The sequence below is a fragment of the Bos taurus genome, chromosome 1 (assembly GCF_002263795.3).
Source record: "Bos taurus isolate L1 Dominette 01449 registration number 42190680 breed Hereford chromosome 1, ARS-UCD2.0, whole genome shotgun sequence".
In the NCBI taxonomy this organism is placed as follows: Eukaryota; Metazoa; Chordata; class Mammalia; order Artiodactyla; family Bovidae; genus Bos; species Bos taurus.
In genome coordinates this window covers 67666007-67688972 of record NC_037328.1, presented here as the reverse complement: position 1 = coordinate 67688972, position 22966 = coordinate 67666007, and the positions used below count along the sequence as shown (strand labels likewise).

At 53.4% G+C, this 22966-nt stretch overlaps 1 protein-coding gene across 1 annotated transcript in view; it reads left to right on the top strand.

Moving 5' to 3' along the window:
* ADCY5 (adenylate cyclase 5) overlaps positions 1-22618 on the top strand; it is a 156767-nt gene extending 134149 nt beyond the window's left edge. Inside the window, exons 13-21 of the mRNA NM_001192069.1 lie at positions 2600-2716; positions 3140-3304; positions 6495-6670; positions 8735-8764; positions 9798-9930; positions 15085-15348; positions 16384-16588; positions 19950-20074; positions 21771-22618. Of these exons, the coding sequence (NP_001178998.1) occupies positions 2600-2716; positions 3140-3304; positions 6495-6670; positions 8735-8764; positions 9798-9930; positions 15085-15348; positions 16384-16588; positions 19950-20074; positions 21771-21899 (1344 nt within the window). The 3' untranslated portion in view covers positions 21900-22618. The remainder of the gene's footprint in view (positions 1-2599; positions 2717-3139; positions 3305-6494; positions 6671-8734; positions 8765-9797; positions 9931-15084; positions 15349-16383; positions 16589-19949; positions 20075-21770) is intronic.
* Positions 22619-22966: the final 348 nt, after the last annotated feature.

The following is a 22966-nucleotide window of genomic DNA, read 5'->3' as shown; positions in this document are numbered from 1 at the left end:
ATTGGCAACATAGCTCTTTAAAATGCAAATATTAACTAAAATTTCTATTGAATTTAACAGCTTTCAAAGCAATTTCAAATGCATCAATGATTGAGTCTTCATGACCACCCTAGAATATCTACTACCCAGGAAAGTAGATATTCCCTGTTTACCAATAAGGAAACTGGGACTCTAAGATCTTAATGACTTTCCCAGGATCACACAGTAAGAGGCTGAGCAGGAATTTTTTAAGTAAGCACTTTTTTGAGATACAATTCACATACTGAAAAATTCTTCTTTATAAAGGTCATAAAATTATAATTCAGTAGCTTCTAGCTTATTCACAAAATTCTGCAACTATCACCACTAATTCCAGAACATTGTCATCATCCCCAAAGAAACCCTACACCTATTAGGAGTCACTCCTCATTCCCTGTTCCTCTCATCTGCTGCTGCTGCTGCTAAGTCACTTCAGTCGTGTCCGACTCTGTGCGACCCCATAGACGGCAGCCCACCAGGCTCCCCCATCCCTGGGATTCTCCAGGCAAGAATACTGGAGTGGGTTGCCATTTCCTTCTCCAATGCATGAAAGTGCTAGCAACCTCTATCTATTTCCTGTTTCTATGATTTTGCCTGTTCTGGGCATTTTGTGTAAATGGTATAATACAATATGTGGCCTTTGGAAATTGGCTTCTTTCACATAACATATCTCAAGGTTTGTTCATCTGGTACCATAAAACAGCACTTCATTCCTTCATCTGTGACCAAATAACATTCCATCATGTAGATTTACTACATTTGGTTTATCCCTTCATCAGTTGATGGACATCTGGGTAATTTCCACTTTCAGGCTATTAATCCTACGCTAAACATTTGCATATGAAGTTTTATATGGACTTATGTTTTTAGTTTTCTTGGGTATGTACCTAAGAGTATAGAAGAGTGGGTTCAGTCAGAGTTCAGATTACCCTCCAAAGGAAGTGTTTTCTCAGAAAAAGATGCCACAGACTCAATGCTCCATGAACGCAGCTGAGAGGCACCCCTGCTTGGCACGTGAAGTTCAAGGTTTTCACCACTCAGCCTAGAGCCCAAGTGGGCTGCAAGCCTCCATCCCTGCTACAGTCCTTCTGTGTGGTCCCTTCTCTCCCTCTGCTGAATAGGAAATGGACTTGCTGGGAAGGCAGAGGGAGATTTGGAGCGAAAGGGATATATAGCTTCTTTACGTGCATACTTAGCCCAAAGCCCAAGACTCAGGTGTAAGCAGGGCACTTTCTTGGTGTCAAGAACTGTGAACAGTCTGAGATTTGGTTTTACGCTTGTTGCTGTTTCACAGATGCTAGCAGAAGTGACCAGACTCCTGGGTCAGGGACAAGAGACTTTATTACTTGTGGCATAGCAAGCACTACAAACATCAGCATATTTGTTTTGGTTTGCCAAAGTCCCATGGGGGCAACCTGATGGGCCCCTGTGGAACCACGTGTAGTGAGTCTGGGTCACAGCTGAGGAACACTGGACCAAGGGCCTGGCACTTGCTGGCCTTAAACACTGTAGCACATGAGCCAGCACATTGGGAACGAGCAGTCCTTTCATGGCCACACTGTGTGCCCTCACCTACTTAGCTGCCTGCGTTACTCTCTGTAACAGTGGGCGGCTGAGCCTTGCATCCGGCACGCTCAGTCAGAATGTGCAGGTATGCTCAGGGCCACCCAGGAAAAGCCACGCCCAGAACCCAGGCTTCTGGGTGCTTTTCCACCAGCTTCCTCTGCCTGTAGGGGTTTCCGTGGGACACGTGGCATGCTTGAAAATCAGCCTACCAAGAGGCATGAAGGTGGGTGGGGTGAGAGGAGCAGGTCCACCGCTTTGATTTTCTGGGTCTGCCAACTTCTTTGGGTTGCTTAGGAGATGATGAGGACGAGGTGGCCAAGGCCAGTTGCATCAGATTTGGTAGACCCAACTGTTTAATTACCAAAACTGTAGTGGGTCTTTGAGTGGACATACAGTGTGTGTAGTTGAAGGAAATATAGGGAGGGTTAGGTGAGGGAAATGCAGACCCATGGGCGTCCTGCTGAAAAAATTCAATTCATGTGACCGGGGCACCACCCTCTGCTCCCAGGCTGCTCTGCTCCTTTACACATGCCCATCCCCTTCCTCCAGATGCCAGGCTCTCCATGAGCCCTCAGATCCACAGCTCCCTGCTTCATCCCAGAAACCCTCTGGCCCTCCTCGGAAAGTTCTGGGCCCTCCATGACTCTTTGACTGCTGCCTCCTGCCACTCCCTGAATGTAACTCTAAGGGGCCCAGCATTCACACAGCGGGTACATGGGCTTTTCCCTCTGCTTCCATGTTGGGGTGAAGGTAGCATCTTTCCTTTCGTCCATCCTCTCTCACCTGTGAGTGCCTCAGGTGGACTCCTCCCGGCCCCCTGCAGAATCTAGCTGTGGTTGACCTGGAAGCAGAGGTTGGAGGCTCACACACAGGGAGGGGGGTCAGGAAAGCATTCAGGGTTCTGCTGGCGACAGACAAAGAGGGGGAGAGCCTCCTCTGCCTCCTCTGTGGCGGTATGTGGAGTCCACTGAATTCTGTTTCGTCTCTCTCTCTCCCTCCCTCTGCCCCGGGACAGCTCTTCCCAGCCCCGCTGCAGACGCTCTCCAGGAAGATCGTGCGGTCCAAGATGAACAGCACCCTGGTGGGGGTGTTCACCATCACCCTCGTGTTCCTGTCGGCTTTCGTCAACATGGTGGGTGGCTCCACCTCCCCAGCACCTCCCAGCCCACTGGAGCCCTGAACCCCACAAGCACCGGCTGGGAGGAGACTTCCCCCAGACCCTGGGGTTCTCCCTCCCTGGAAATTCTTATTTGGGTCTCACCTCAGGCCTGGGATCAGATTTAGCTCCTAAAGCCTCTCACAGAGCCTTTAGTCCTCACTCTCTAAGACAGAGGACTAGAAAGGCTTGCAGAAGTACACCCCCAAGGGAGATTTATGAGCCCTGCCCTGGGTAGTTGGGCAAGTCTTGACTGTTCCTCGGTCTCTTCCATGCTCATCCCCTGCCCTGGTCAGAGTCAGACCTCCCCCAAAACCAGGGGGCATGGGCACGTGCTGCCTGTGGAGATGGGCTGCGCTGGCCTGGGCCCCCGTGGGCTGAGCCTCTCCTCCCCCGCAGTTCACGTGCAACTCCAAGGACCTGTTTGGCTGCCTGGGGGACGAGCACAACATCAGTGCCAGTCAGGTCAATGCATGCCACGTGGTGGAGTCGGCCGTCAACTACAGTCTGGGTGACGAGCAGGGCTTCTGCGGCAGCTCCTGGCCCAACTGCAACTTCCCCGAGGTACTGGGCAGGGTGGGGCAGGATGCAGATGGGGACCCGCCACCAGCTCTCTCCATCCTCAACTACTCTGATGGACAGTCAGGGGCCCTCAGGCTCACTGCCATTCCAGAAACCTCCTTCCCCCGGAGTCTATCTCACTCTATGTGCCAGACACCGGTGAGCAAGGCCAACCTCCCTGTATAATATTAACAACAATAACAGCATAGCTGTTGCTTATAGGGTGCTTACCATGTGCCAGACACAGTGCCAAGAACTTCACATTTACTCATTTAGTCCTCAGAGCAACCCTGTGACAAAGATGCCATTATTAGCTCCTTTATACAGATGTAATTGAGGCACAGAGAGGTTAAATAACACGCCTAAGGTCACACAGTTAGCAAGTGGCAGAGGCAGAGTCCTACCCAGGTCAGGCAACTTCAGAATTTTTGCTCTTAACCTGAAGGCAGAAATGTTTCTGGACCCTCAGCCTCAGCAGCATGCCCCCATGCTGCCCTGGGTGGCCTGCCTGACCCCTTTGCTGTAGGTCAGAGAGCAGAGGGGAGCAAAAGGAACTATATCCTAAACCAACACTACCAGCTGCCTCACCCATTCAAAGTATAGTTCAGTAGCTTTTAGAGTATTGCTGGGTTGGGTTCTCCTACTAACTAGGGCTTCCCTGGTGGCTCAGATGGTAAAGAATCTGCCTGCAATGCAGGGAGACCTGGGTTCAACCCCTGGGTCGGGAATATCCCCTGGAGAAGGGAATGTCAACCCACTCCAGTGTTCTTGCCTGGAAAATTCCATGAACTGAGGAGCCTAGTGGGCTACAGTCCATGGGGTGGCAAAGAGTCGGACACAACTCTTAGTATATTCACAACGTGTGCAGCCATCATTGTAATGGAATCGTACATTTTTGTCACCCCAAAATGAAATCGTATACCTACAGATCACTGGGTTTAAAAATCCAGTGTCGAGAACCCTTAGCAGCATGGTATGCTGAGTGCTGCGCCACCCTGCTGGGCTTCCTCAGGGAGCCATTCTGCAGAAAGCAGCAGGATCAGGCTTCCAGCCCAGCGCATCGCCTCCCAGCACTGGTCACTCTTACAACCCGACTCCCAACCAGGGCGCCCGTGAAATCTAAGATGATGGTAGTTTTTGCCCTTTTCTGGGGAGAAAGCCCATGCCTTCTTCCAACTCCCAAAGGGCCCATGACTCATAAGAAGGCTCCAAGATGGCAGTGAGGGCCCCTGGGGACTGTCACAGTGCTGGCCTCCTTACCTGTCCCAGGGAAGGGGACTGATCCACCTCCTCTATATGGATGGGATCAGGGAGACTCAGTGAGAAGTAGGGCTCCCCCACACCAGTGTCACCCAGAGTGCTGGTCCCTGGGCCCCACCATGCGCTCACTCTGCCCTGGAAGCCATGCTCCAGCACCTGCCCTTGGCTTTCCACCTCTCTTCCCTCTCACATCTGGCTGACAGCCTCTAGGAGCTGCTGCCTGAGGGCTGTTGGCTGGAAGCCAAGGCTGTTTTTGGTCTTGCATGTGTCCATTGGTGGCTGCTCCACGGGAGAGCAGGGGAACAAAGTGATGGCAGGGCCTGTCCTGGTTCCTCGTTTGTGGGAGATGGTTGATCACAGCCTTCAGCCCTCACCAGCCTGACCTGTTTTGGGCCCTCAGATCCCAGGCCTCACCAGCTGCAGACCCCTCAGGCTGACCCCACCCCACAAGTGTTGTTCTGATTCAGCAATTCAGCAACTCCTCAGAGACCTGGATGGACCTCAGCATTAAGCTTTGGCCTTGTCTGGGCCCCGGGTCTGAATGGGCCTCCAAGCTGGTGCTTTGTCCCCCTCCCCACCCACCGAGAAAAGAATTATTATCCTCGAGGCTGATGTGTCTGTGCGTGCCCTCCCTACTCCTTCCTCTGCCCCTTCCTGCTGGTGAGTTGAAGCAGGTCCCTCCCTCCTCCAGTCAGCAGGGGCTACCCTCACTTCCAGCCACCAATACTTGGCCTCCATCCCAAGGCAGAGGCAGCAGTGAGACGCTTTGCCTGGAGCAGAAATAGTGATGCTAAATTTAAAAGAAAGAGCAAAATAATAGATGCTGACTGTCTTGGATTAATATCAGGGGACAACAGAACAGAAATTGACCTCTGAGATGGCCTGGTTTGACCCCTTGGACAATTGTCCAAGGCTCTGAAACTGAGGCTCTGAGACCAGAAGGGGTTCCCCCCAAAGTACAGGGAGAGGCACAGTCCCTCATCTGAAACCTTTCAGATCAGATATGTTTTGGACTGTAAAATTTCTCAGAGTTTAAAAGGTTATCTCACACCTCGGTGCAATCTGGGCAGCACCTGATAATGAATCACAGAAATATTTCTGCAGCAAAATGTATGAATAGTCACAGGAAGCAGGACAAAGGTGATACTTCACATCACGTCAGTAGATCAGTTTGGCCACCAAATAAGGCAGTTCAGATGTTGCCATCACATCAGTTATGAAAACACTTTCAGTTTTCAGGACTTTGAATTTAAAGTCGCAGATCCAGGGCTGGAGCCTGCACTCTCATAGTTATGGAGGGCACCACACACTGTGCCAGGGGGCGTCATATCATTTTTAATCATCACAGTAAGCCCATGAGAGAAAAGGCTTTGTATGCAGGGAAACAAGGTTAGGGGCTTCCCTGCCGGCTAAGACGGTAAAGAATTTGCCTGCAATGCAGGAGACCTGGGTTCGATCCCTAGGTAGGGAAGATCCCCTGGAGAAGGAAAAGGCTACCTACTCCAGTATTTTGGCCTGACTGTATAGTCCATGCGGTCGCAAAGAGTCGGACACGACTGAGCGACTTTCACTTTCAACAAGCTTAGAGAGGTTGAATAAATGGCCAAAGTCACACAAACAGTCCATAATGAATCAGGGCTGAAACTCAAGTTTGCCTGAGCTGGAAGCTCTGCTCTAACCATTGGGCCCCACTGCTGGAACTAGTGATATTTATCCTGCCAGCCCCATCTCCTGGTTTCTACCCAGGGCCATTCACATCACAGTATAAGTTTGCATCAGCAGAAACATCCCCAGACCCGGTTTCACCTGAGATCAACACAGACTGGAGAGAGGCTGGGGGGCGGGTGGGGCCCGGGGAGGGGCGGGACCCGAGGAGGGCGGGGCCCGAGGAGGGGGCGGGCCGGGCGCTAAAGCTGCCGCCCTCTCTCCGCAGTACTTCACCTATAGCGTGCTGCTCAGCCTGCTGGCCTGCTCCGTGTTCCTGCAGATCAGCTGCATCGGGAAGCTGGTGCTCATGCTGGCCATCGAGCTCATCTACGTGCTCGTCGTTGAGGTGCCCGGTGTCACGCTCTTTGACAATGCCGACCTACTGGTCACGGCCAACGCCATGTAGGTGGCACCTGCCTGGGACCCCAAATGGGGTCTGGAGCATTGCAGAGAGACAGGAAAAACGGAAGACTGGGGCCGCAGGGGGCTTCCAGAGGAGTGTCCTTTTGCTCCCAGCTCTGACCACCTAGGCAAAAACAGCACAGTGTCTTTTTTCTTCCCCTCCATCCCTCTCCCAGTGATGAGGGTGGCCTCAGGGCTACTAGGTCCCCTGTCCTTCTGCCTCCAGACGCTTACTCAGTCCTGACTTCAGGCTTCAGTGATTTGTTCCTCATCTGTCCCAGGCAGCCTTTGATGAGCTATTTTCACTTCACTGCCCTTGCAACCTCAGGCCCAGAGGGGTCAAGGTTCAACAGAGCTGGAAAGCAAGGTGTGTGGGAGCAAAGGAACAGCCTCGTTGTTTGTGGGCATTTGTCCTGCCTTAAGCCAAACACCTGGACATACTTTATCCCTTTCATCCTTATGGCAACTCAGCAAAGTAGACAGGGCCTCCCTGGACAGTTGGGTAGTTTGTGCATTGCTCAAAGGCTCCTTGACTGTGATGGTGAGCAGCCAGGAGGTGGCACGAATGAAGATTGTGCCCCGGGCATTCTAGCTGGCAGTCAGCCTGGTCAAATAGTGACAGATGTCAGATTTCCCAGGGAGGTGGCTCTGTGAGGGGAAAGAGCTCTGATTTGGGGTCTAATTGAGTTTGAATCTCAGCTTCAGACACATATTTGGCTATTTTTCCTGAACCTCCCATTATTTTTTCCCAGTAGAGTGGAAATAATAATACCTATAGTAGTAATATGTGTGTAAAGTGCCCGATACATAGTACCCCTTTCTTCCCATTACCATCCCTGCCCCCACCCCCAACACACACATCAGGAAATGCAAAACATGTGAGCTGACAGGTCTGTGTCCCTTGAGAAAATGCAGCAAACTGTGCTTTCTCTGAGTTGGAGGAAGGGATTCATTCATCCATCTACCCAGTCACTCAAAAATATTTACGGAGCACTTGCCCTGTTCTGGGCACCAAGCTTGGCAGTGGAGGTATAGTCATGGATAACATTGGCCATAAGTCCAGTGTCAGAAAAGATGTTACCTTCTTGTGCAGAGAATGTCACCTGAGAAAATGAAGATGTAGTGAAGGATCTAAGGCAGATGCAAGGAAGAACTTCTCAGTGGCCGTGCGGGGATGTGGGTAGATGACAGGGAGACTGGAGCATGGGGAGCAGTGCAGTTTGCGGTCCTGTGGGGACCGGAGAAGGAGGAAGTTGACCCTTCTACCCAAGGATGGGACAAGAGCGGGACTCTGCCTGTCTTTCTCTCCTGCCCTGCTCCTCCCCTACACCCCCTCCCCTCCTCCTACTAAAGCAGCCCTACCCAGAGAGTGAAGGTCCTTTCTGGGTTGAGAAACCCTGGCGTGGCTCTAGGGCGGCACTGTTTACTAGAAAAATTATGCAAGCCACAGATGTAATTTTAAATTTTCTAGTAGCTATATTAAAAAGCAAAACATGCAATTAATTCTAATAATATATTTGTTTAACCAATATATTCAGAATATTGTTTTCATATGTAGTCAGTTTTAAATTACTAGTGAAGTATTTGATATCTTCCCACACTGATTCTTCAAAACCTGGTATCTATTTTACGCTGATAGCACATCTCAGCCTGTACTAGCCACATTGTAAGCTCAGTAGCCACATATGGCTAGTGGCTACTGTACTGGACAGTACAAGTGTGTGTTTCTCCTCTGGGTGGCAGCGACGGGCTGGGGTGGGAGAGGGGACAGGCTGCTGCCCAGGTAGGGTCCCAGGAAAGGACTGGATGATTTGTGGTCCTGGTGACCAGATGCTAATAGGGACCAGGCTTTCTGCAAGCCTCCTATTCTGAAAGTGTCCTTGGATTGGGGAGAGGGATGCTGGGGGGATGGCAAAGGAGCAACAATTGTGGGGGCAGAAATATAAGGCATGGGGACACAGAGCTGGGTGTAAAGGGTGTAGAGGGGACAGAGGCGGCAGAGAGGCCTGGAGGGTATGAGGCAGGGAGCAGTTCTGAACAGCCCTCTCCAACTCCTGTTCACAGAGACTTCAACAACAACGGGACCTCCCAGTGGTGAGTTGAAGCTCTTTGTTTGAATTCCCTGATACGACCCCTGCCTGCCAGAGGCCACCAGCTCAGGCCACCAGCCCAGCAGAGAAAGCAGCGGTGCACAGGTGGGAGGGGGCCTTGGTGGCAAGGTGGGTGATGAAGGAGGAGGCCCTTCCCTCTCTAAGTACCAATGGGGCCTCCCTGGGTAGGTACCGTTCTTTCACTGTCTCCATCACCCCAAGATGACTTACAGACTCGGGACCAAGATTATCAGGCCTCAGAGGCCATTCCACAGGCCTCCAGCTCTCTCTGGGGGCATACATGAGACCCCAGGCACAGGAGAACACGTGCCCCTTCTGCTCCCAGAGGGGAGGAGCAGAGGCCCAGGCCTGCAGGGTTGGTTGGTTAGGTCTTGCCTCCTGGCTGCTGCTGCGCAGGGAGTATGCAGCCTTCAAGGTTTGGGCTCTTTCCTAGGACAGGAGAAGGGTTTGGGACAGCTGTTTTTTATTAGGAGCATGAGTAATGTTAACAGAAATATAATCAGATAATAATTGCTACCAGTTTTGGAGTTCCTACCGTTTCTCAGATACTATACAGGAGTTTGCATATAGTATCTGTAATTCTTGCCACAATCTTGAAATGCGGGTATTGTTATCCCATTCTACAGATTAGGATATTAAGATTCAGAGAGGTTAAGAGATTTGCCCAAGGTTGCCCAGAGACAGTATGGCCTGCCTGGCTCCCTTGTTACAACCCCTGTCTTGTCAACTGAGAGAGACCTGGGATGATACATTGCCTTGTAAGATGGCCCAGTTCATTTCCTGTTGTAACCAGAGGGAAGCACCCCAGTGATGCAGGGGAGTGAGCCTCAGTGGAGGAGTAATGGCTGCTGGGCTGCAGGGCAAGCAGGTGCTGTCCGCCAGGAAGATGGCACACCTCAGGCAAAGTTAGAGCAGGAGGGTGAGGAGCGGGGAGTTGAAGTGGGAGGAAGACAAACAGGCCTGAGCGGCCCTCGGAGCCTGGCATGAAGCATGGGGCCTCTGTTTCCTGCCTGCAGCCCTGAGCATCCAACCAAGGTGGCGCTGAAGGTGGTGACGCCCATCATCATCTCCGTCTTCGTGCTGGCCCTGTACCTGCATGCCCAGCAGGTGGAGTCCACTGCCCGCCTCGACTTCCTCTGGAAACTTCAGGTGGGTAGCTAGGGGCTCGGACGGGGGTGGGGGGGGGAGCGGGAGGAGGTACCCAGGCCTCTGGCCACTTTCTGGGCTGGGCTGGGCCTAGGTTCTGCACTGATGAGGTGTCCTGCTCAGGCCTCATCCCAGTTGCCTGGTACCCTGTGTCCCGGTGAGTCTGCCCCCTGCTCTCTGGGGCCAAGAGGCAAAACTGTAGAGCTCCAGGCAAACCCACTCTCGATAGTGCCCAGTGCTGGGACCCTGGTGGACAGGCAGGAGGAGAGGAGGTGAGCAGGGGGTGTGCAGTTCCAGGGCCTCAGAGGCCTGAGTGCAGGAGCTGGCACCAGAGGCGTCTGAGCAGGGCTCGATGTGACCGGAACTGCACTTGAAGCCTCCTCCAGGGGAAGACAGCTGGAAGGGGCATCAAAGATCGTTGACAGGAAGTCCAGCCAGGTGGCTATGCCCTGGCCTTGATGAGCAGTAGCCCAGGCAGGGGCAGAGGTGCTGGGTGCCAGGTACCCTGGTGGAGCTGAAATCCAGCCATCACTCTGCTGTCCAGGCTCTGTGCCCTGAAAGCTGACTGTGTCCACATGGAGGAGGGCGTGATGCTAGGCCATGCACAGCGTGCTCCAGGTGCTAGCAGTAGCCCTTGTGTGGCCCCTTACTACCTGCTCGACCACCTCAAAAGGTGCAGGAGAGGGTGCCCAGGACCTGTGAGAAAGCCTGGCTTTAGATAGGAGTAGGGGTGGGGCTTAGAGCTGTTGCTCCTGCCCAGCTGCTTGTAAGGCATAGCTTAGCCTGGCCTCTTTGCCTCCTCTGGCCTGACTCCTGTGTGCAGATCACTTCTCCAGCTCATCTGTAGCTTGCTTAGGCTTCCTCCATCCTCAGCTTCCTAGTAATGTCGAGATTCAAGTCTTTGGGCCAGGGCAGGAAGCCTTGATTTTCACTGGCTGCTGAGCGAAAGTGGAGGCATTTGCTCTCTGCATTTGCTCCATCACCTTCTCTTTTCTGACACGCTGCCCCAATCCACCCCCTCAGTTTCCCAGTGTCTGCCTCTCCAAAGCAAGGACACTCTCTGCGTTATTCCCATGCAACCCCCCAGGCAGGAAATCAACACTGTCCATCCACAATACATCCACTCACAGAACCATTCGTGTTTGGTCAGCTGTCCCAGTTCTGGCCCAGGACCCCCTCCAAGGTGCCCTGTGCATTTGGCCATTACGTTTCTTGTCCGCCTCTCAGTCTGTCAGTCTTTAAGAGGTCCTTGTTCTGTAGCCCTCAGTCCGGGGCCCTTGATGTTTCCTGTGTCCGGACTTGGGCCCCACCCTCCAGGAGGAAAACCATGGAAGTGACACTCGCTAGCCCCTTCTCAGAGCATCACCTTGAGGATTCCTCTGTGTCGGCCCGTCCCACCCCTGGCGACGTTAACCTTGATCACCCTCTCAAGTGGGCATCTGCCAGATTTCTCCACTGTCAGGTCCCCATCTTCCCTTTTGTACCCTATTAGCATTTTGTGGAAAGATACTCTGGCATCACACCAATATTCTGATTCTCAGCAAACCTCCCCCAGCAGTCTCAGCATCCATCACTGACTCCTGCCTGCCAGCTTTGATGACCTATGTCTGTCATTCCTTCTGCATTTGCTTTCTTTTTAAATTAATTTATTTATTTGGCTGCATTGGGCGTTAGCTGCGGCACGCAGGATCTTTTGTTGTAGTTGCGGTGTATGGACTTAGTCGCTCCACAGCATGTGGGATCTTACTTAGTTCCAGGAGTTGAACCCGTGTCCCCTGCCACGGCAAGGTGGATTCTTAACCACTGGACCACCAGGGAAGTCCCCCTTCTGCATTTGTTGATCGACATTCTCCTTTAAGGCAGAGCTTTCCTTGTGTGTGTTAGTTGCTCAGTCATGTCCAACTGTTTGCAACCCCATGGACTGTAGACCACCAGGCTCCTCTGTCCATGGAATTTTCCAGGCAAGAATACTGGAGTGGGTTGCCATTTCCTTCTCCAGGGGAACTTCCTGATCCAGGGATCCAACCCAGGTGTCCTGTATTACAGGCGGACTCTACCGTCTGAGCCACCAGGGAAGCCCAGAGCTTTCCTTATCCTCCTCTTATTTGCTTCATTCATTATCTACATCAGCCTACACTCATCGATTCCTATCGAATTCAGTGGGGCTTATGCCCTGCTCCTCTCATTATTTATTTCAGTGTTTCACGTGTCCTGGCTTTGGTCCGTGTGTCTTCAGATTGGCTTCCATGTTCTTTGACACGCTCCGTCATTCTTTGAGCATTTTTTTACTTTCTGGCACAAGATGCTGTCTGGGGCTCATCATGTACTTTCCCTTCAAAGTGCCCCAGTTGTTTTTCATGGAGAATGGTGTTTAGAAACCCAGATCAGGGCACGCTGTGTGCTCACTGTTCTAGGTCCTCTCTGTGGACAAAGCTAGGAAATGTATGTAAGTGTATAGAAAATACACACATATACATACATATGAATGGATACTACTGCAGTAACTGTCAGCTGATGTTTAAAACCATGGGTTGGTAGCAGTATCCCCATTCCCAATGCAATACCTCAGGCTTCTTTCTAGCTTTCCTCTTTCCATGCATGCAAATATTGTCGCTGGCAGTGATAACTTCCCCTTCTATTTCTCTCACATATTTACTCATTTGTTCAGTGGAACTGGCCTCCCCACCCCAGCCCCCTTCTCTGCCCCACCATGCCCGCTCCCCGCCTCACCGCCCTGCTTCCTTGCTGGACACACCACATGTGACGCTCCCTCCTCTGATCACGTCCTTTCTCAGGCACAAGCACTCTGTACAAGGTTGGGAAGGAAGGGAAAATTGACAAGGAAGTGGCTGGCCACTCTCCATTTTGCAAACATGCGCATGTGTGTGAGTGTGGGGGCGTGTGTCTCTGCTTGCCAGGCGTGTCTGCCCGCCTCTACTGCAGCGTCTCATGATGCTCCCACATCCTTCCATCTCCCATCGTCCTCCAGCGCTTGGGGCAGGGGTAAATAATAACCTGAGCACGGGTCCTCGGTGGTTGAGTGATGGTCTGTTGCCCCACTGCCGATCTCGCCTAGCAGCCCATTTAGCTGTCGGATCTATGGTCCTGGTGGCTGGGTGTGGTGCTGGCAGGGAGGTGGGGAGCCTGGGGTCCTTAGCTTCCCTGAAGCACCTGCACAAGACACACACCCGCATGGCCCCTCCTCTGGGCCTCGGTTCTCAGGAGAGGCCATTCTTATCTCCTCCCATATCCTTGACCTTATTAGGACCAGCAAGCACCTGGGAACCCCCAAGCCATCCTGCCTGAGCACAGCCCAGCCCTAGAAGCAGCTGGCTGTGCTGGCAACTGCCCACACGTCTTGGGCAGAGTTCCCAGAGGAGGCAGGTGCACCTGACCAGCACTTCTGTGCTGGGCTTCCGTTCCCAGCAGCAGCTGTGCTCCCAGCATCCCCACCCCCAGCCTCCACTGCCTGACACTCTGGGTAGATGCTCTCTGGGAAAGCATTCCTGCCACCTGTGGGCTGATCAGAGGAGCTGAGGTGCTCCTGGGTTCCCGGGTGTGTGGTCTCCGTGGGTGGCAGGGGCAGGAGTGGGGGCAGCCTGGTGCATCTTCAAAGCAGCTGGGGCCCCTCTGTGGGGATGGCAGGGAGAAGGAGAGGGACCCCCCCACCAGCCTTCTCCCGCGGGCACACCTGTTCCAGAGCAGAAGCAGGGGGCCCTTATTGATGGGAGTTGTTGTTTAGTCACAAGGTCGTGTTTGTTTTTGTGACCCCAGAGATTGTAGCCCACCAGGCTCCTCTGTCCCTGGGATTTTTCAGGACAGAATACTGGAGTGGGTTGCCATTCCCTTCTCCAAGGGATCTTCCCAACCCAGGGTTAGAACCTGCATCTCCTGCATTGCAGGATTCTTTAGCACTGAGCCACCAGGGAAGCCCAATTTAGGGGAGGGGATGGTCAAAGTGTCCCACCCCACAGGAGCCACCTGGCAGGAAGAGAGCATGTGCCTGCTGGAGCCCCCTGGCATCTGAGGTCCAGGAGCTTCCTTGGGTGTGACCCACCCATCCCAAGAATGAGGTGGGTCCTCTCACCTCATCCCTCAGCTTTCTCCTTCCCCACTGGAGCCAGACCTGCAGCCTTGATGGGTGTAGCAGCTCCTTCTCCATGGGTAGCCACTGCCTACCTGGAGACCCAGGGCCCTGAGAAATAGTCCTGGCCTTTTTGGAGGTTCTAGCTGCAGTTAAGGAAGGCCCAAGAAGGCTGGCTAGATCCTTTAAACAGCCCTGCTAATGGTGCTTGGCCTGCCTGTCTGCCTGCCTTACCTACACTGTTGCCTGCCCCCATTCAAGGGACCATTCTGTTTGCTGTTGAGGGGAGGGAGCAAGCAGACCCCTTTTCTGGACCTCTGTGCCCCTTGAACACTCTGGTCAGCTGGCTCCTTGCACACCAAAGTGCAGGACTACCTCTGTGCTTCAGCTTGTGGGCCACTGTTGGCCTCTTGACCTGAGGGTTCTGCACTGTCCCTTTATCCTGGATAGTAGGTTTGTCCCAGGCCCAGGACCCAAGCTTGGGGACATCAGTGATGTCCCTGTCCTGCCCAGGTGGCACCTTAAGGCACCTGCACCCTCTGGTCCTGGGGCAGGTCAGCTCTTGGGAAACCAGGGAGACCAGGCAGGGCTCTGAGCAGGTTTCCCTGCATTCAGTCTGCTAAAATTATTTTTATTGGTTTTCTGTGTGCGTTTCCTTATACGAAGAGGCAAATGGACAATCGAGGCGCACTTGGGTGGCTAGAGGGCCGTGTGGGCGTGGGTTTGAACCGGCCTTTTACCCTCCTGCCTCCTTTTCATCTGGGGCAGGCAGGATCCGTCCAGCTTCTCCTCTGGGACCTGTTTTCACTCAGGGTCCCTCCTGCAGGATCAACGCTCTCATAGGTGTCGCTTTCCGAGAGGCAGGCGGGGAGTTAGCCACTTACCAGAGCTCTCTTTTCTGATGGTCAGAGTAATAGATGCTCTTTATTGAAAACCTGGAGTAGAGACAGCAGTGAGGATGCAGCTGGCACTTGCTGAAGTCTTGGGCCCATGTGGGCACGCAGGTGGGCTGCACTGCCTTTTTCTAAGTGGCCTGCTGCTTGCCCTCCCTCTGACCGGGCCCTCTGTCCCAGGCCACGGAGGAGAAGGAGGAGATGGAGGAGCTGCAGGCCTACAACCGGCGGCTGCTGCACAACATTCTGCCCAAGGACGTGGCCGCACACTTCCTGGCCCGCGAACGGCGCAACGACGAGCTCTACTATCAGTCGTGCGAGTGCGTGGCCGTCATGTTCGCCTCCATCGCCAACTTCTCTGAGTTCTACGTGGAACTAGAGGCCAACAACGAGGGCGTCGAGTGCCTGCGGCTGCTCAACGAGATCATCGCAGACTTTGACGAGGTGCAGCGGGGCCCTGATATCCCCCTTTCCCATCACCAGTGTGAGTGGAGACGTCAGGAGCCCTGACTGTGTCCCAGGCACTGCCACAGGCGCCTGCGTGTATTCCCCATCACCATGTCACAATGGGGGAGGCCCAGACTCACAGACATTAAGCGTCTTGCCTTGGGTCACTGCCTGTAAGCAGCAGAGCTGGCGTTTCAGCCTCAGCTGCCCCATGAAGGCCCCGCCTGGCTGCCTCGCCAGCCACCCCCATCACCTGCCACTCCTCTTGTGGCATCTCGGGCTGGACAGGGCCTCAGGCTGGGACTCAGCATTGAGAGAGTCCAAGGGAGGAGAGATACCCAAGCTAAAGGAGGAGGTGGGACCAAGTTGCAAAGCCTTGAACAGCAGAAGCAAAGACATTTCCTTTGTTGAGTACCTAGTGTGTGCCAGGCCCTGAGGAGTACTGTACCCAGTAGAGCAGCCTCAGTGCTGGGAGCTCACCATGTAGTGAGTGTGAGAGGGACAAGCCCAGCAGGAGTACAGGGGCCGGGGCATGGTGCACAGGCACTAGAGAGATGGTGGAGCTGGGACCAGGCAGAGTCAGAAGCAGCCCCCGAGACTCCCGGGCATTGCGGATCCTGGAGTTGGCTGAGATGGATGTGGACAGGCTTCCAGCAGGTCCTGGAGACAGGAGAGAGTGGCCTGCTGGACAACAATGAGGAGGTTTCCCTGGGAGGGCTGGGGACTTTAGCCAGCAAAGGGAAAGGCGGCTGCCAATCCATATTAGGGGGAAAAGCCCCAGAGGTGACTTGTGACCTGGCCCCAGGGGCTCCTGTATGTGGCTGGGCTCATAGCCCACAGCCCGTAGACAGCCAGCAGATGAGTACTGGAAGCAGCCTGACTGTTGGGGAGCACCGAGGCTTTCCACTAAGTTGGTGACAGAGATGGGCCCCTCAGTGTGAACCGGGGTGACACAAGGGGCTGTGCTGCACTCCCCTGCAGACCTCAGTACCCAACTTCGGGGTGACCCAGGTTTGGCCTCCTTCTTCCCAGATCATTAGTGAGGACCGGTTCAGGCAGCTGGAAAAGATCAAGACCATCGGCAGCACCTACATGGCCGCCTCCGGCCTCAATGACTCCACCTACGACAAGGTGGGCAAGACCCACATCAAAGCCCTGGCCGACTTCGCCATGAAGTTGATGGACCAAATGAAGTACATCAACGAGCACTCTTTCAACAACTTCCAGATGAAGATCGGTGAGCCTGGCTCAGAGTGCTGAGGCCTTGTGGGGGCTCCCCAAACCCCCTCTCCCATCCTGCTTCCATGAGCCAGTCCAAGGAGGCTGATGCTATCGTATGTCCCTGCCCAAGGGGTAGGGGTTGGTGCCCATCACACAGCAGAGCTCTCCCAGGGCCTAGTGGTGCTTCCTCTGCATGGTGGTGAGCACAGGATACCATTTTTCTCAGTTCCTGCCTTTTCTACTCACTGTGCCCACCAGAGAGGCTCTGTGGGGGATGCTGTGTGCCAAGGGCACAGGGCTCCCCATGGGAGAGGCCGGAACTCAGAAAGGGGTTATTGCTGAGTTCTAAGTGGTTTCTGTGTGTGTGTGAGCAAGATCAAGGTGATGTGAAGGTTCTTCTAATCTATACAAACTGGGGAAAGAAATGGTGAGGATGTGGAGATAAGTTGAGTCCACGTATTTTCCTTAGATTCCTTCTTTTTCAAATGCTTTGGCCCTTGTTGGGTGGCTTTGATGAGCTTCGTTGATGCTGTGGTATCTGGGGGGCAGGACTGCTGCAGGAGAGAGGGGAAAGTTCTGAGCAGAGGCCCTGGGCCAGTTTCAAAACAGGCAGAGCTGTATTCTACTTGTTTAGAAAATCTTTGAACCAAAACCCTATATAATTTTTTTCAATTTTTGTATTTATTATTTCTTAATTGAAGTATCGGAGAAGGCAATGGCACCCCACTCCAATACTTTTGCCTGGAAAATCCCATATATGTAGGAGCCTGGAAGGCTTCAGTCCATAGGGACGCTGAGAGTCGGACACGACTGAGCGACTTCACTTTCACTTTTCACTATCATGCATTGGAGAAGGAAATGGCAACCCACTCCAGTGTTCTTGCCTGGAGAATCCCAGGGACGGGGAAGCCTGGTGGGCTGCCGTCTATGGGGTCGCACAGAGTCGGACACGACTGAAGTGACTTAGCAATTGAAGTATGGTTGATTTACAATATAATATTAGTTGTGCGTATGCTGCTGCTGCTGCTAATTCGCTTCAGTCGTGTCCGACTCTGTGCGACCCCATAGACGGCAGCCCACCAGGCTCCCCCATCCCTGGGATTCTCAAGGCAAGAACACTGGAGTGGGTTGCCATTTCCTTCTCCAACTCATGAAAGTGAAAAATGAAAGTGAAGTCACTCAGTCATGTCTGACTCTTAGCAACCCCATGGACTGCAGCCCACCAGGCTTCTCCATCCATGGGATTCCCCAGGCAAGAGTACTGGAGTGGGGTGCCATTGCCTTCTCTGGTTGTGGGTATACAGCATAGTGATTTTACTCCAAGTAAAATTATTATAAAATATTGGCTATATTTCCTGTGCTATACATCTTCTTTGTATTCCTTTTGTTGTTTATTATCCCAGTCTTCTATTCTGACACTTCTCAACTGTACAGAAGAGCTTCAAGAATAGTGCAGGGAAAACCCACATACATCAGCACACTTGCCTATTTGCTCCGCTACTGCATCCACTAAACGATCTGAGAAACACAACTCTGTGTTGCTTGATAAGGTTCAAGGTGTTTCAGTGGCTTGTTCTGTCCTTATCTTGTCAAGGATACCCAGGCTTTCAGAATAAGAGTTACTTTTTCAAAAGAAACAGCTTTGTCGAGCACTGCTCTCTACCTCTTGAGGATGGTGGAGATAAAGAATACTTTCCGAAAGAGCAATCCTTTGTCAAAATTTTAATGTATTATCAGCTCCCTCCCAGAAATGTCTCAGGCCAAAAATGATTCAGATTTCAAATTTTTAAAAAAAGTAACAGTGATTCACCAACAAAGATACTGGTATTTCAGTTCTCAAAATTAGCACATTAAACTGAAATATGGATTCTTAAAAGTCAATACTGTGATCATGAAGGTCCTCATGAGATCTTTTGTTCTGGCCTGAGTGCTGGGAACTGGCTTTCCCTGAGGAGCTGGTCGTGCGGGCTGGTGGGGGGCACATGCCTGCGGACTGGACCAGGTTTTCATTTTGCATCAGGTGCTGGAAACCCAGACCAGAGCCAGCTGGGGGGTGGCTTTAACTGATGGGCAGTCTGTGCTTCTGTGTAAACATCACCCCTGGCTTCCCATGATGTTGCATCCTTGTTTTCTTTCATTCCACCTCCCCAGCTCCGCTGATCTGCACTTCTCTCCTGGCATGTATGTTTCTGTGAGCTGCCCCAGCTCCTGCGCTGGACCAGGACTGGGGATTGAGTGGCAGGCAGACAGGAGCTGGGCAGGCAGCTGGGAGCCTCGTGTGGTAGATCCTGCCCTACAGACGCAGGGATGTCTTCCTGGGAAGCATGACTGTCACCAGTGAGGGTGACAGCCCAGCCTGGGAATAGCACGTGGGGCAAAAAGCTACCTGTGGCTTGATGGACCCAAAGAGGAAGTTGGTGGAGGGAAGAGTTTTGAGGACTGATGACATTTCTGATTTAGTGAGTGGTCGAGGGGGGCATGTGGGAGCTCCTGCTGTATTTGTGGCCACACGCTAAGAAATAGTTAAGCCACAATTAGGCTTAATGAGGCCCATCATGAGAGACAGTTTATGTAATAGGAGGGAGCGCCCTGGGCCTTGGAGATGGGGCAGAAAATATCGAGAGAATGCTGGTTGAGGCAGATGTGCCTGGGAAGGACTTTGCTGGGAGAGGAGGAAGGGCATTTGAGGTAGAGACCAGCACAGCAGAGGCTCAGGGGCAGGGCTGCTCAGTGTTGTCTTGGGCAGGACCAGGAAGGCAGACAGACTGGAGCAGAAGTGGAGGAGAAAGAAGGAGAGGGAGAGTCCACATGGATGTGGCAGATTACTTCCCGTTGTCAGTCACTGCAGCATCACCGCCCTGGTGCGGAAACCTGGGGGTGAATTACTTGAAGAGAGCAGACACTGGGCAGGGAAGTGGGTTAGGAGGCAGGTTCTGAGAATGAGAGTGGTGGCACCCCTGGAACAGAGGAGCAAGGCGAGTCTGGTATTCTGAATTAAAGGTGGAAACTTAAATGCTACCGGGAGAGGGGTGATTAAAGAAAGGCAACCAGAAAATGCAGAAGGTCACTGGACGCCTTAAAGAGGGCAGTCTAGCGGTGGATCTGCAGGAGCTGAGTGTTGCCTGGGTGACAAGGACACAGGAGTAGTGGCTATGTGAATGGGTTCCTGTGGTCTCCAGTTAGCACGTGTGCAATAGGATCCAAGCAGTGGCAGCTGTGGGGTTAGGTACAGCCTCAAGCCAGAAGGACCCTGAGTGTCTTCAGACCAAGAGTCAGGGGGATAATCTGCCAAGAGTCGGGGGAGGAATGTTGTCGAGGGCAGGCAGGAAAGAGTTGGTCTGAACCCTGATGAGAATTCTGACTTCTGTGCCCTGCAGGGCTCAATATTGGCCCCGTGGTGGCGGGTGTGATTGGAGCCCGCAAGCCTCAGTACGACATCTGGGGCAATACGGTGAACGTGGCCAGCCGCATGGACAGCACCGGTGTGCCCGACCGCATCCAGGTGAGTGCAGGAGCATCTACCTCCATGTCCACTGGGGGACCTCTGTGTGATGCTAAGCGGTCTTCCAGCAGGCTGCTCACAGTTCCTAGTCAGAATTTCTGCAGCCACATTTGAGGGAGATGGGGTGGTTGGTGCTGATGCAGTGGAAACTTGGAGAACACAATTGTTTCAGGTTCTCAGTACCTTGGACAGATCTTCTAGCCTGCACAAAGCCCTCTACTGGCCACAGGAGGAATTGTGGGGAATGGCACAGCCAGCTGCCCATGCCAAGCCAGGAGTGCTAACGCCACACACCAGGCACACAGAGCAGTCACAAGGCAGGCGGCTGCAGGGAGCAGGATTTGCTAAATGGAGCTTAGAGCACTCAGGGCTTGGTTCTGAAAACGAGACAAGGCCACTGATCCCTGGATGGTGCCCCCACCAATCTTAACAGCTAAGGAGCCTGGCCAGAGACTTGGAGACTTTCTCGTCTCTTCATCCTGTACAGGCTGGTGCTCTTCAGCCACTTTTCTTTGTTTTTCTCAGGCCTTGCTTGATCTGACACAGAGAGGCCCTGAACCGTGGAACCTCGGTTAGCCTTCCTGGTCTCGGTTTTCCCAAGTGCAAACTGGGCCATTTTTAAGGTCCTTGCTCACACTGACACTGCTTAACCGTCCCCTAACTTCACTCCCTTGTGGGGCCTCTGAACAAAGGGACTGATCCCAGCACGGCCCTGGCTGGCCTGTGGGTGTTGCCTGAGGGGCCTGGCCAGATGGCCTCCTCTCACCTCCATCCTGGGGGTTGGGGGGTTGGTGGGGGGAAGAGAGTGGGACAGAAAGGTGGGAGTGGGGGTCCTGAGGAGAGACGGAGAGAGAGGAGGAGTGTTGACAGAGCTTCAACCCCACCCCCACCCCACCCCCACATACACACATACACAGATGTGAGGGGCTCAGTCAGTAACCGGCAGCAGGGCACCTATCTTTACCTAGGGCTTACCTTCACAGAATGTGCTGCCCCTTCCTCCCTGGCTGGACAGCGGGTGTGGATGGGGGCCCCGGCAGGGTGCTGGCCACTCTCAGAAATGGCTCTTGGATCACCCTGTGGTGAAGCTGTAGTCTCACTGCTCCTCCTGTCACCTCTGCTTGGCCCTCCGCCCTGCAGTAGTGTCCTGTCATTACTGACACTGCCTGTGAGTCCTCCTCTTTGCTCCAAAAGCCAAAGCAGAGGCGGGCAGCACAATCTGAAGTGAATCTGGGCTCTAGCATTTACCAGCTGCGTGACTTCAGGCAAGTGGCATAGGTTTTCCAAGCCTGAGATCATAGTTCTAACCTCCTAGGAAGATGAAATGAGAAAGATCAGTAGTGGTTCTCAAACTGTCTGTGGTGGAAAACCAGTTTCTAGAACTTTCTGAAAGTTCTGGAATGAGGCTTTGGTAAAACACTTGGGCGTGGATTGTGGGGAGTGGGAGAGCTGTGAGTTCCTGAGAGCTCCCCTCAGCTTCTACGGCTCTCTCATTGTGGAGGATGGCGATAGGCAGTACGTGGCCACAGGCGCATTGAGGGGCTGGCCACCCCACCTGCCTGGGAGTGGGTGCTGCCTCCTTCTGGGTTCTGAGGCCCTTCCTTGGAGGAGCTGCCCTGAGGCTGCCACCCACCCTTCCAAGTCAGGGGCAGTCAGGTCATGGATGGCCTGTCCTCTTTCCTCCTTTGCCTCTTAGGTCACCACAGACATGTACCAGGTGCTGGCCGCCAATACGTACCAGCTGGAGTGCCGGGGTGTGGTCAAGGTCAAGGGCAAAGGCGAGATGATGACCTACTTCCTCAACGGAGGACCCCCGCCCAGTTAGCAGCCACCGCGGACGCCAGGCAGCCTGGCCTCCAGAGACAAGGCGGAAGCCTCGCTCCAGCCCGTGGGGCCGCCCTGAGATTTCCCACTTTGACTCCAGAAGCAGCCTCTGCCTTCGCGGGCGGGAGAGCTGGCGGTCTCCGTCCAAGGCCCGGGGTGCCAGCGTCCTGCGAGCACCAAGCTGACCAAAGATGTCACCCTCTGTTGAAGGCGCCGCCACACGCGGTCGGAACCTCGAGTTTTCTGACTGACGGGAGCTGCCGCGCGCGCGGAGAGGAGCGGCAGGAGGGCTCGGGCTCGGCAGGGCAGGCCGCCTGGGCGCAGGACCGCGGAGCTCGGCCTCCGGCGGGCGGGAGGCGGCGCCACTCTGGCCCGGCCCGGGGCTGCTTTTCTATGTGAGCCTTTACACTTCAGACCGAGGCAGCGGCTCTGCAGGCCTCGGCAGGAGTGCTGGCTTTTGGATGGGCCGTGGCCTTCATCGCGGGCCCCTCCCACAACCCACGGCCGGTGCCCCTGCAGGGGGCAGAACTAACTGCGAGGGGGAGGCCAGAGGACTCGGAGCAAGGAGTGGTGGTTCTGAGAAAAAAAGAAAATATTTATTAAATAAAACAAAACACGTTTCTGTGCCCTTCTTTAGACTGTGCTAGTTGTATGCGTGTAAGAGGCCCACAAGCAAACCAGGATGCCACTGCGGAGGGAGGCCAGGGATCCCAACTTGTCTTTTTGTATTTTTTATTTTGTATTATTGAAAACCTTGGAGATCTAACAAATATACCAAATTCTATATTTTGTAAATTCTCTATATTAGAAAACGGCTGTGCACAGCAGGGAGTTTGTGCTCATTTGTACTGTATGTATGTCAATGTGTGTACTGGAGTGTGTGTGTGTGTGTGTGCGTGCGCGTGTTTATGCTGTGGAACTGTTCTCATTCAGGACACCTGTTTCCCTCACCTCAGATTTTCCCAGGTCCAACCAGAGCAGTGAGCGTGTCCCTTTGGGGTTCCATATGTGGGAAGATGCGTGCACACGTTACCCTTTCTCCCTGTCTCTCTCTCTCTCACACACACA